This window comes from Indicator indicator, chromosome 24, assembly GCF_027791375.1.
Source record: "Indicator indicator isolate 239-I01 chromosome 24, UM_Iind_1.1, whole genome shotgun sequence".
Taxonomy (NCBI): Eukaryota; Metazoa; Chordata; class Aves; order Piciformes; family Indicatoridae; genus Indicator; species Indicator indicator.
In genome coordinates, this window is record NC_072033.1 from 5,547,411 (window position 1) to 5,560,971 (window position 13,561).

Genomic DNA, 13,561 nt, shown 5'->3' on the forward strand with positions numbered 1-13,561 from the left:
ATGATGTGGTTGCTGCTGCCTTCCCACCCTGGCCCTGGAGGGAGTGACCTTTGGGGTGGGACTGAGCTTGCTTTGGGCTGCCTTTTCCCTCTGGCTTCAAAACACATCACCCAGCAGCTGGATGCATGGGTACCCTGCTGAAGTCCATCCTGCTGTGCTGCTGAGATTGTGGTGCCAGGAGGGACAAGTGCACTCTTGGTGTCATGCAGCAGTGCTAAGGCTCCTGACACCATGAGCTGCTCCAGCGTGGCCTTGCCCTGCTCTCCACCTCTGCTGGGGCTTCTTTGACTTGCATCGTGCTCCTCTCCTCCTCAGCTCGCACTGTGCAGGGCCCCATCCTCCTCCTGAGCATCTCTCTGCACTAGGCCAGATCAGCCAGGGCTGGAAATGGTTGTCACTGAGAGGGGACGTGAAGGAAAGCTGTCACAGCAGGCTGTGCCTTGCGGGGAGGCTGGGTAGAGCAGCTGCTGGAGAGGCTTTTTCCTGTTTACTTGCTCTGAGAAGCACTGGCTGCTCTGCTGATGAAAGGACATCCCTCCTGCCTTTGCTTCTGTGTCCTTCATACCCCCTCCTCACCCTCTCCAGGGGCTGTCTGCACACCTGCAGTCCACAGCCCTTAACCCAAGCTGGATAGCAGGATGGCTGCAGGTGAGGGCTTGGTTGGATTGGGAGCACAGGATGTCCAAGAGGACTTTAAGCCCGTTGGCACCCTGCCCTGTAAATCTGCACCCTATAAATCTGCTTTCCAGCTGGTGGAGACGTGGGGTGGGGGCTGGCTTGGTTTGTTTGCTGAGCACTTGGGTGCTGTCTGACGTGGTCCTTCTTGGTGTGAGCAAAGGGCAAGGTTCTTCTGCTCCTGGGCTGCATCAGAGCAGAAGCAGAGAGCCTGCTGCCTTGTCCCTCTGAGCTGCCCTGCTCAGGTACTTCTGCCAGGACCTGTCCCACAGGTGCTACTCATCCACCTTTGTTTCCTCTGGCTGGGGTCCTGGGGAAATTTGGACCCCCTCCTCCTTCAAGCCTGCAGTCCTTGTCCTGCTACTCCTTGCCAGCTCACAGCCCTCCTCAGCTTCAGAGAATCAAAAAATCAGAGCAGATCCTGAGTGGTAGAGGAGCCTGGCGTAAAGAGCACCACCAAAAGCTCCTGCTTCTGCCATGTCAACTGAAAAGAGTGTCTCCTGCTAGGGCAACGTGTGGCTCAGGTAGTGTCTGCTCAGTGCCTGGAGATCTTCAGTTGGATGGTGCTGGGAGAAGCTGGCATTAACTGGTTATCAACCATACTCTGGTCTTGGTGGTGGAAGGTGAAGCCAGCACCATGGGTGGTTAGTGCAGCCAGAGCAGAACTGCTGAAAAGGGCAGGTTTGTTGTTTCCATTTCTAAGCACTCTGGGACAGAGCAGGTTTGATTTCACCAGCAGCTGCTCTGGTAACTCTGCCTCTTTCCCTGGCTCACAGTGTGGTGGGTGGAAGGGACTCACATGGAGAGTGAAGAGGAGGAGGTGTCATGAGGAGGTGCCTCAGCTACTCCCTGCATGGTGGAAATGGTACAGCCCTCTGGGGCCTCTCCTGCAGAGAGGGAGATCTAGGGGAGGGCACACATCTGGAACCACATCTGTGCTTTAGCAAATACTCAGTCCTTGTTGAATCAAAACAGTTTTTGAGTTGAGTATAGTAGGTGAAGAGGTCAGGTTGTTGTGGTGACCTTGAATGGCTCAGCAGCAGATGGGATCTTTATCCTATTCTTCCAACTTTACCCTGACACTGAAGAGCTCAAGCCCTGCTAGGACCAGGAGCAAACCATCTCCTCTGCTGACTGTCCTTTACCCAGCTTTCTTATCTTTCTTAAGTGCTGGAAGGCTGCAAAAAGGTCTCCACAAGCACTGCTGGGTGCAGTGTGTCCTCTCAGGGACAAGCAATGCAGTGACAGCCACATGGTCACCCCCAGCCCAGCTGGCTGACACAGACTGTCCCTGCCCCAGGGCAGCAGAAAAGCTTCCAGGTGCCTCAATCCAGCAAAGAAGAATAAGAACAATAAAAAAACCCCAACCATCATCTTCCTGCCATTTAGACTCAGAATGGTTTGAGCTGAAGAGACCTTTAAAAGTCATTTGGTCCAACCCCCCTGCACTGAGCAGGGACATCTGCAACTGCTGCAGGTTGCTCAGAGCCCCAAACAACCTGACCTGGAATGGGTCCAGGGTTGGGGCAGTCCTGGCCTGCAGTCATCTTTGCTGTTAAATTGCTGTCACAGAAACTTGATTGCATCGTCTGCTGGGATGGATGGAAGCTGAGTCATGGCATCTGAACATCACTGGCATTTGCTGCCAGTGTGACAAATCTTTTCTGTCCACTTCTCACTCCTCACCTTTGTGCCCTGTCCTAGGGACAGTGTTTGGTCACTCTTGTCTCCATGTGCTTTGTGGTGGAGCATGAATCCCTTGGTGTTGGGTGCAGAGAGCTCCAAGGAGAGCTTGCTGCTCTTGGCCACCCAGGGGTTCCTTGTTGGTCCACCTAGGCTCCAGCTGTCATGCTGTGAGCTGTGCCTCTGACCACCTTGTGCACTCAGGTCTTCTGGATTGCCATGTCTGCCCATCTTCCTGCTTGTTTCTTGCCAGTCTGATTGGTCCCATCCCCTTCCCTTTCCACTGGCAGTGGGTGGGAGTCCACTGCCAGGCTGAGAGCCTGGGGATGTCAGTGGCAAGCTCAAGGAGAGGGCTGTGGGGATGTTACAAAGAAGTGTCGTTCCCTGCTGGGTCCTTCGAGGGCCTCAGGGAGAGGAAGAGTGGCAGAGGCAGTCTGGAGGAGCTGTGCTCACACTTCTTCAGCTTCCCTCATCCTCCCTCCCTTTTGTTGTGCTCCCGTAAGGCCATCATGTTTCTCACCCAGGCAGGGCTGAGGGGGATGCAGCCCTGGATGCCATGCAGGAGAAAGGTCACCTTGAGGGTGGCTTGTGGAGCCATCCCTAGACAGACAGTCTGCCCAGGAGCACTGGTGCTGAGCTTCCCCTTTCCATTTGAGTCAGTGGAAGCTTGTGCCTCTCAAACAGACCAGGCTGATGACAGAAGAGTGGCTCTGCAGGCTGCCACCAGCCTTATTTCATCTGGAGAAGGGACACTGACTTCTTAAGAGCAGTGTCCATGCAAGAAAAAGTGGAAATCTTAGCCTACCTGGAGTAGTTTTGCCTCTCTTTGTTGTGGAAACATGCTCCAGTGTCACACCCCAGAAGCAGATGCAACCAGCAGTCCTGGACTGGTAGAATCCAAAAATCCTGGTACAGAACCCCACAACTTCATGCAGATGAATTTCCGTGGAGGGCAAGAGTCCCAAAGCCTGCCAGGAGTGGTTTTGCTGGGGCCTTCGTCTGATGTTTGCCATCTAGCTGCCCATCTCCATGAGCTCTCCACTGCTGCCCTTGCAGGGCTGTGCTGGAGGGACAGGGTGATGTGTTCCTCAGGATCACTGGTGTGCAGCAAAGTTCCTGCTTTCCAGCAGACTGGGTGAATTCTGCACCACGAAGTGTGACTCTGCTTTCATACTGCAGACCATTCATGCTGCTTGGGGCTCACCTCTCCTCATAGCAGCTGTACTAAAGTAAGTTGAGTGCTTGTGCCATGCTGTAGATGGAGAAGATAACCTCCAAGAGACACCCCCAGACTGCACAGTGAAGGTATCTGGGGGCAGAATATCAGTTGGACTCATCTTGTTCTTCATTCTTTCCCCTATGCTCCCTGCTGGCTGTCCCAGAGATGAGGTAAGGGCCAGCTGTGCTCTCTCCAGTGGAAGTGGAAGAGACGTGTCTCCTAAGAAGTTTATCTCACCTAGCTTGTATGTTTGTGTAGGACTGAAGTGAACATCCCTTCCTGGACTGCAAAGGGAGCCCTGGTGACCAGCTTGCATGGGATGCTCCATTTCCATTGATGTGGAGAAAGCTTGGGAGAACCTGGGAGAGCCCCTGGGAGTGTAGCACACTGTATGAGAAGTTCATCTGCTGGGGAAGCAGAGCCTGGCTGTGGGACTGGGCCAATGCTTGCTTTTTAACTCCAGCAAACCCTTCCATATGCCCTGGAAACACCCCTGCCAAAGGCCATGCCAGCAGCAAAACATCCTGAGAGGGAAGAGAGCATCCAGAAGAGCAGAGAGCTGGTCCCTCAGAGGGGGTGTGGAGGTGCTGCTGTTAATAACCCTGCTAGTTCACTGCTGCCTGTTAGCTGACTTGGGTAAGAGACATTCCCCACTGCATCCTGTCCCACTTTTCCAAGCTTTTTTTCCTCCCTCTCCCCACTGGAGAGATGTTGGCTGCTTGTGAGACATGGAAGGGTTTTGGGAATGGGGATCTCATGGTGCTTCTTCAGGGGCTTGGGCTGTGACTGCAGCAAGTGGCCATGCCTCAGGATCAGTGTCCCACCTCTGCTCCGTCGCTTTATTTGCCCTGGTGGTTTCTTGCCTGGCTTTTGGGAGGGACAAACCAATGTGGCACTTGTAGCAGGAGCTCTGGGCTGTGTGCTCCCCTGGTGACATGTTCTCCTTGTCCCCATGGGTCCAGAGATGCAACCAAAGGAGCTGTGCAGCAACAGCTGGGGAAGGAGCTTTGCCCAAGGCCATGCAACTCACTAGAAGCAGAGGTGGGTCCAGCACCACCTTCTCACCTGTGCTGAGCTCATGTGGTAGTGGTGGACATAGGAAGTGCCTCAGACCAGCTGGGTCTAGCCTGAAGTTGTTCCTGGGAAGCTGAGACCAGTGAGTGAAAACTGTCAGCCTTTGCATCCCCAGTTGTGCTGGGCTGTGGGCAGAGGCTGTGAGGTAGCAGCATCCTGCTTTGCTCACTTGGGGGATCAGTTTGGTTTTTCAACTTGAGTTTTCTTGCAGCTGAGAGCTGGCAGGAGAGATGTGCTGATGATACAGGATAGGGAGCTGCCAGCCCACAGCTGCCTCTGCTTCTAGCACTGGGAGGATGTTGGTGAGCTCCTGAAGGCCACCTGCATGAGGCTAAAGCTGGCAGAGCAGCAAGGTCTGGGTTAGCCTGGAGATAGGTCCACACTGGTCTGTAGGAGCAGGATGATGTCTGAATACAACCTCTGTCTCCTTGCTCCAAGCCCTAATGTGTGCCTGGGATGGAGGAGGGAAGGGTTCAGCACACCCTCTCCTCAACCCACATGCAGCTGTGTGGCACCTCCTAATCTCCCTGCCCATCTCCTCTAGTTTCCTCTGCAGTTGAAAAGGATTTGGGGGGGAGGGGAGGGGGCAGGGGAGGGAGGAATGAGCTCAGAAGCCACAGGACACGTGGGCCAGGGGTGCAGCAGAGGCAGCAGCAGCCAGAGCAGGGGCAGGAAACGTGGGTGCCCGCAGAGCAGGCGGCAGGTCCCTGCGTGCCCGCGTGGGCTATCGGTGCCTGGGCAGAGCTGCTGGCTCCCGGGCGGTGAGCAGGCTCCCTGCCAAATCCCTTTGCTCCTGCTGATTGACAGAGATCATTGAGAGGTGAGCCAGGATGTCAGTCAGGATCATAGAATCGTGGAGTTCTTTTGGTTACAAGATGCCTTTAAGATCAAGTCCTACCTTTAACCCAGCACTGCCAAGTCACCACCAAACCATGTCCCTCAGCACCACATCTACACAGCTTTGAGAGCCCTCCAGGGATGAGGACTGCACCACTGCTCCAGGCAGCCTGTTTCAGGGGTTGACAACCCTTTTGGGGAAGAAATTATACCTCATAGCCAACCTAAACCTCTTTTGGCATAACTTGAGGACATTTTCTTGATCCTGGCTATTGGAACCTCCCTTTTGTCCCATCTCCAGCCCACAGAGCTATGTTTTCTCTTCTCTCCCAACACGCTCTCTGTGTGGATGTTGCTGCTTCTGGGGTAGACAAATTGCTTCATAGCAACAACTGCTTCATAGCAAAATGCTCTGGCTTGGAGCAAAAATTGCTGTTTGCTGATGTAGGAGCAGGTGAGATGAAGGAATTTGCTGGAGCAACCTGAGACACAACTGAGTCTAGAGTGCTGGCTTTGGCTGGGGTAGAGTTGATTTTCTTTCTGTTTGCTGGTGTGGGGCTGGGCTTTGGATCTGTGCTGGAAACAGTGTTGATAATTCAGGGATGTTTTAGCTACTGCTGAGCAACTTGAACAGTCAGGGCCTTTTCTGATTCTGCCCCCACCAGTGAGTAGGGTGAGCGTGCACAAGAAGCTGGGAGGGGACATAGCTGGGACAGCCAACTCCAGCTGACAAGGGGGATATTCCAGACCATATGATATTGTGCTCAGCAGTAAAATCTGAGGGGAAAAGAAGTAAGGGAGGGGGGATGTTCAGAGTGATGGTTTTTGTCTTCCCAAATCAGCATTATGGGTGATGGAGCCTGGAGATGGCTGATTGGAAGTGCTGATTGAATTCCTTGCTTTGCTTTACTGCCTTAGTAGTTTTGCTTTACCTGTTAAACTGTCTTTAGCTCAGCCCACCAGGTTTCTTACATTTACCCTTTGGATTCACTCCCCCCTGTCACTGGGGGAGCATGGGGCTGAGCTGCCAGCTGGGGTTGAACCATGACACCATGTCTGGAGGGGAAGAGACTTTACTTGCATCTTCTCCTGAGGCAAGAGAGGTGTTTGCATCTTACAGCAACAAGAACAGGGGGACTCAACAAGCCCTTGAGCACTGGGGTGGCTGTGTCCCACCTTGGGACAGCAGTGGGGCTGAGAGAGCTTTGGCCAGGGGTTTGGTGCCTCAAATGAAAGGGCAGCATGGCCAGTTTGAGTTCCTGGAGAGTGCTGGGTTTGCTGGGGCACAAGGCACTGCTGGTTTGGTGTTTGTGTTGGCCTCCACAGATGCCTCAGCCATCCCTCCTGCCCTCTGAAAAAAATAGTAAGGTCAAGTGAAAGGCCTCCTCAGCTTGTTGCTTGTTGTTCTGTCTGGAGAAACCATCTGCTAATGGCATGGGACTGTCCTTTGGGAAGCTGGTAGTGATGGACAGCAGCACCCATGGCAGCGAGCGCGGCGGGAGGAGGATGCTGTGACCTCCTGGCTGTGTCTCTGGGCAGAGCTGCTCCATTCCCCATTGCACCCTCTGCTTTAGTCTTTAGAGTGAGGGGAGCTTGAGGGGTTGAAAGATTGAGCTATTGTCACTCTGAAACCCTGCACCAGGTGGTGGCTCTGCCCGCAGAAATCTTTCTAATCCGTTGGGGTCACCACACTGCTGCTTGCCAAGGGGATCCAAAGCACAGGACCCCACTCTGTGCGTCGGTGTGGGTGCAGCCTGCCTTTTGCAAGAGCCACTGCAATTTTTACAGCCAGACTCAAGCTCAGAGAGTTCCAGTCTGGATGGATGTGGGGCTGGGTCTGTGCAGGGACAAACCCGGGACTGGCCTGGAGCTTTGCAGGCGGAAGGGGCTTGATGAAGAGCAGAAGGCAGGCAACAGAGCCCCAGACTGTGAGGTGCTGAAGGTGCTGGCCCCGTTCCAGCAGAGCACTTAGCGCACGCTCGGCTGTTCCCCTGAAATCTCGGGGGAGTTCGGGTTGGCTTTTTGCCTTTTTTTTTTTTTTTTTTTTTTTTTTTTTCGCTGAGTGGTGTTGGGTTGCAGTCAGCAAAGCTGAAACGTTGAGCGGGTGGGGAACAGCTCCTGGCTGGGCAGGGCTGCTCCTGGGATGATCGAGCAGCTGTGAACCCCAGCACAAGAAGGTTGGCTGCAGTCCTCCTCCAGATGCCCGCAGCTCCTCATATCTACTGCTGGCCTGAACGTCCATCTCAGGGGCTTCCATGGACATACTGGGAGGGAGATGTTGCTACTTTACTGCCTGCACAGAGGATTTCTTTTCTTTTTACCCACGTTGTAACTTTCCCCCCCTCCCCTTTCCCCAGTGTCCTGACCACCCAGTGCCTTTCAGTGATGGAAAGCCTGGGGATGACTTCAGGGTTGTGCTCTGTTGGATCCACAATGTTTCATTCAGCCTGGGGAAGAGAAGGCTCTGGGCAGACCTTATTTCTTTCAAAAAAAAACCCTGGAGGTAGAGATGTTGCAACCCTTAGAGCCTCTTCCAGGGTGTCCTTGTCCTTACTCATTACAACACCCAATCCACTGGTGGTTAAAGGAGGCTTGGACATAGATTGAGTTGTAGATGACTTTAAGGGTGGGTCTGGTTTTCTGGTAACCAGAGGGTAATTTGGTGGTTGGCTTGTTGTTTTCTTTGTAAATGGTGTGGGGGTTGGCTCTGGGGTCAGCTTTTTCTTTCTGATGCAACCCCAGCTGAAAGGAAAGCTTTTTGCCCAGAAATGTGACTGTGTCTTTGGTTTTTTAAGTGCTGGGAGCAAGCAGAGGGACAAGGCTTTCTGCTGGTGGTTGGCTGAGGGGGTCTCTGAGAGGCTGCAAAGGGCACAACCTGTTTGCAGGGCCACAGCATGGCTCAGTGTGCAACGTGGAACCATGTGAGGAGCTCAGAGCTCCTCTGGGCTGGGTGGGCTTTGCTGCCTCCTTCCCAGAGCCTCTCCTGGCTGCTGCCTGCATGCCTGCCTGGGAGAGCTGGAGGATGGCCAGCATGCTCCAGACCTCCAATCTCATCCACTGCTTGTCTGTCCCTGCTCAGAGATCTGAGCCCTGCCAGACCACAGAGGAGTTTATGTTCCAGTAGAGAGCTTCTCTTTACCATTGCTGTGGCAACAAGCTCTTCCTCCTCTTGCTACTGTCCACATGGGATGGAGTTTGTCTCCTGTAGTGACTGCTGCCTTCACAGCATACACTGGGAGAAGGCTTCTTGGGAAGGAGGAGACATGGGTCACCCCAGAGAGAGGGTACTTACCTTTGAAGGGTTCACCCTGGACTGGCTGCCACTTGTTCCCCTGCCCTGGCATGCATATGACTTGTAATGCTGGGGCCCCACCAGGTGCCCATTCCCTAGTCTTTGGCTGCATCAATGGTGGTTAGATGTCATTTTATGGAATCATAGAATGGGTTGGGTTGGAAGGGACCTTTAAAGGTCATCTAGTCCAACCCCACTCCTGCAGTGAGCAGGGAGGCCTGCCTGGTGTTGCGTAGAACTGGGTTACCTCCAGGAGCTACAGCAGCTTGTGGAGCTGACCTGAGCAAAACCAGCTGGAGAAAACCCTGGAGAGACCTGAGCTATAGCAAGATGGAGCAGTGCCCACAGAGGTGGTGTATGCCCCATCCTTGGAAACATTCCAGGTCAGGTTGTTTGGGGCTGTGAGCAACCTGCTCTGATCACAGATGTCCCTGCTGACTGCCAGGGGGTTGGACTAGATGACCTTTAGAGGTCCCTCTGACACAAACCATTCTACTATTTTGTGATTCTAAGATGTCTTCATCTCTCCTGCTCCTGTGCATGGTGACTCCCAATCCTGTGCTGGGCCAGGGGTTCTGCAGGGAGGAGCTGTGGTGGGATGGAGGCAGGGGCTGGTGCAGGGAAGCAGCATTTCAGTGCTTGCTTTGTCGGGGTGGTGGGATCTGTGTTTGTTGTGCTTCCTGCTAAGTCATTTCCTTCCACGCTGCAGCAGGGCTGGGAAGGTGTTTTGAGTCAGTAGAGACAGTGGGGTTGGAGAGGCTGCTCTGCTGCAAGAAGAGAGCTGCACAAAGCAAACCCTCAGCTGCCTTCTCCCCAGCACACACAGGCATGTTGGGGAGGATGAGAGCAATGAGCAAGCAGCTGCAGGCATGCGTGGGCTGGAGGTTTTTGCCCTGCTGCCTCCAGGTGCAAGGCCCTCACCGAGGCTGCCCTTTGCCCTAGGAATTCCCTGTGTGCTTCTGCCTTTGCCAGGCACCTGGCTTGCTGCAGGGCTCTTGCCACAGTGTGGATTTTAGCTGTGCAGTTTGTAACAACAGCTCTAACTACTTGCTTACTAACCCCCTGGTGCTCCATGCAGCGAGAGGTGAGTGCAGGGCATGGTCAGCATGCAGCAACATCCCAAAGCAGAGAGCAGGCACCTCCAGCATGAGGCACAGTAGGGTCATTCATAATGTGGCACCTTCCTTCAGTAGTTATTGCCTGGTGAGCTACCATGAAAACCCAGATGCTGGTTCTTACCCCACTGGGTTAGTCAAACCCTGCATCCTTCAAAGACAGGATTAGTCTTCATGCCCTGGATACAAAGCCCTTAACTCTGACATGGTTTTTTAAGGGCTAGAGGAATGTGCTGTGTCACTGGAGCTGGGAGCACATGGGCAGGTTACAGTGGGGCACATGAACATTTCAACTTCCAGCCAACTCATTCCCAAAGGGAAGGTGATGCCTTTAAAAAAGTCTCACCCTTACTGGGGGGAGCTTGTCTGTCCTCCCTCTGCAGCCCCAAGGAACTGGGTCTCTCACAGAATCAGCTGGTTGGAAAAGACTTTAAGATCACCAAGTCCCTAACCTAACATCTGCCTGTACACAACTGTTAGACCACGTCCTGAGCACCTCATCCAGATATCTTTTGAACACCTCCAGGGATGGTAACTCCACCATTTCCTTGAGCAGCCTGTTCAGTGCTTGATGACCCTTTCTGTGAAGGATTTTTTCCTAATATCCAATCTAAACCTTCCCTGCTTTGACTTGAGTCCACTCCCTCTTATATTACCACTTGTTACCTGGGAGAAGAGACTCACGACCTCCTTTTATCCAGGCTGAACAACCCTAGTTCCTTCAAGTTGCACCTCACTAGCTTTATGTTCAAGACCCCTCACCAGCATTGTTGCCCTTCTCTGGACCCACTCCAGCACCTCAATGTCCTTCTTGCAGTGAGGTGCCCAAAAGTGAACCCAGTATTAGAGGTTTGGCCTCACCAGTGCCCAGCACAGGGGTAACATGATTTCCCTGGTCCTGCTGGCCACACTACTTCCGACAGAATCCAGGATGCTGTTGGTCTTCTATGCTCTTGTCCTGGGTTGATGAGCTTTGGGGGGGGTTATTGCAGCGGTCTGGATTCATCCTCTGCTGGGCTGCTATCCTCTACCAGTGCACACCCATGGTGCACCCTGCCAAGAGAGGATCCCACATTCCTCACGTAGGATTGATCAGTCTCCCCAGAGCCAAGCCCTGTGGCTGCCTTGCTGTGGGGCTGGTTTGGAGCGAGCATTGTCTCTCACTGTGCAGTTCAGTGCTGTGGGTACTGAGCAGGTCCCATTTCTGTCTGGTTTTAGACTGCAGTAAATGGAAGTGAAAGGCGAGTCAATCCACTGTGAGTGCAGTAAGTGGAGTTTAATTGGGGTGAATTACACGCCAGGTTTGCAGTAATCTCCATCCTACATTGCTCAGAAGCATCAGCTGCTGTGCAAACGTGACTCACAAATGTTGTTATTTGATTCCCTCAGCATTTAAGAAACTATTTTTCCAGGAAATGAGGATTCTTGGGTTTGATTTGAGTTTTGTGTGGCTTTTTTTTTTTTTTTCCCTTGTTGCTGCTGTTGTTTTCTCTTTGTTTTATGGCACTGAGAGTCGTTTCTGGGAATTTCCTCCAGGGAGAGAGGCTGCAAGGTGCTCCCTTACCAGAATCTCTTCATCTCCTTCTCCTCACTTGTTGTTCAAGGCTCCAGCGTGCTCACAGCTGCCCTTTGCAGAGGAACACAGTTCCAAGGTAGCTGGTTGGAGTTATCTGCTCCTCTTTCTCATGAGCTACAGGTGAAGCTGCCAGGGTGATGTTGTAGCTGCACCATCAGATGACCACCCACACACATAGCCAGCCCCACGCTGACATTTGCCCTGCCATTCACTGCCAGGACCTGGAGTCAGCTGTTGCCACCCTGGGCTGTCCCTTCTGGTCATATTACTGCCTCATGCTTGGTCACCTTTGAACTGGCTAACCAGGGACAGCTGCTGAGTTGTGACACCAAGCCTATGAGCCAAGGAATAGCCTGAGAATGATGCTGTCACTGTGTCCTGCAGCCTGATGTGGTGGTGGTGCTGCCAGCCTGACCCTAGCCATTGTCTGCTGGACACCATGTAGGAGTTTCATTTGACCATGGCTTGGTTGCTTGTTGCCCCCTTCAGACATTCCTGGAGGAAGCACACTGACATTATGGATGTGTGGGAGGATAATGAACGTAAGCACAGCTCCCTGGAGCCACCAGCCCTAGCCAGGGTAATGTGCTGTGGCAGATCCACACAGAGGTGATCACTTCATCCCTCTTTGGCAAGGAGGGACAATGTTTTCTTGACGTAGATGACATCTGTATGAAGGCAGGGACTGTGCTGGGAGGATGCTAATGGGGCAGGAGGGAAATGCCAGACAACAATTCAGGTTGAAATGTGGGAGGGGGGAAGGCAAGGGCACCATCAAATTGTTTAAACCCAGGATCAACTCAAATTTCAGCATCCAACTTGAATTCGCAGAGGAGTGGATCTTAAATCTTCAGTGGTGGCTGCAAACAGGTTTTCATCCAGCTGGGCAGGAGGCTGGCACCTCACAGGGTTCACTTCTGTAGAAAAGCTTTTGTTAACAAAGGAGCAAGTTGCTGTCTTGAAAGACAACCAGAAGAGCTCAGTTTTCAGATGTGTGCTGCCCTCTGCTCATGGTACCTGCAGATCACCTGGAGGGAGACATCCAACCAGGAGGGTGTGCAAGGCTGCTGATAACAGCACTGTGCTGCTTTGAAAGGTTGAGGAGCAAGCTGGGGCTCTTGAAGGGCTTCTCAAAGAAGTGTGGGCAACTTCTCTAGGAGGACTTGGGTACCTGTAGCTGCACTGAGGACCAGCCTGGCAGGGTGGTGCTAGAGCTCTGGATGGTTCTTCAGCCTGTGCCATTAGCAAGTGTCAGGAGAGCAGTGGGAGGCTGCTGTGATGGTCACCTGTTGCCTAAATGCAGTGAGTCCCTCTGCAAGGCACCAAACCCAGCACCTGCCTGCTGTCCTCAGATGCCTGGCAGCTCTCTGGTCCTGGGGCAGCCATCCCCTCCTTGCTTTCTAGCACAGCCAGGGAAGCACAGTTTGTCTCAGAGCCTGGTACCCCAGTGCCTTAGGCATGCCTGGGTCTGTCATCAGGTGATGGGTGGTAACTCAGCTCTGCAGATGACTAAAGTCACTTTATCCATGCCCTTCCTTCTCCATCTTTGTGGGGATTTGCTGAACTCCCCTTTCATTCTCCCTTTCTCTTAGTGGACATCCGTGAAGTCAAGGAGATTCGCCCAGGGAAGAACTCGCGCGACTTTGACCGGTACCAGGAGGATCCCTGCTTCCGACCAGAGCACTCTCACTGCTTCGTTGTCCTCTATGGCACAGAATTCCGGCTGAAGACCCTCAGCTTGCAAGGTAGAGCCCTCACGGCCCTGGGGCTGTGCTGGGGCAGGGTTGGGCAGGCACCTCCTCACCACAGGACCCAAACTTCCAATGCATCCTTTCACGAGTGAGCTGGAAGTTATCCCTGGGCAGATGCTCTTTTCAACACACAGAGGAGCTGGCTTTGGAAGAAGGTGACAGTGGTTGCCTGAAGGGTTCCTGTTTAGTCTCTGGTTAGGTCACCTAATTCACTCAGGAAACACAAAAGTTGGGTGAACTGAATCATAGAGTTGTTAGGGTTGGAAGGTCCTCAAGGATCATCCAGCTCCAACCCCCTTGCCAAGGGCAGGGACACCCCACACTAGATCAGGTTGCCCA

The 13,561-nt window shown here is 53.2% G+C and overlaps 1 protein-coding gene across 1 annotated transcript in view; it reads left to right on the forward strand.

The window, feature by feature from the left end:
- PLCG1 (phospholipase C gamma 1) overlaps positions 1-13,561 on the forward strand; it is a 51,237-nt gene that overhangs the window by 9,338 nt on the left and 28,338 nt on the right. Inside the window, exon 2 of the mRNA XM_054391756.1 lies at positions 13,064-13,216. Coding sequence (XP_054247731.1) covers positions 13,064-13,216 — 153 coding nt within the window. The remainder of the gene's footprint in view (positions 1-13,063; positions 13,217-13,561) is intronic.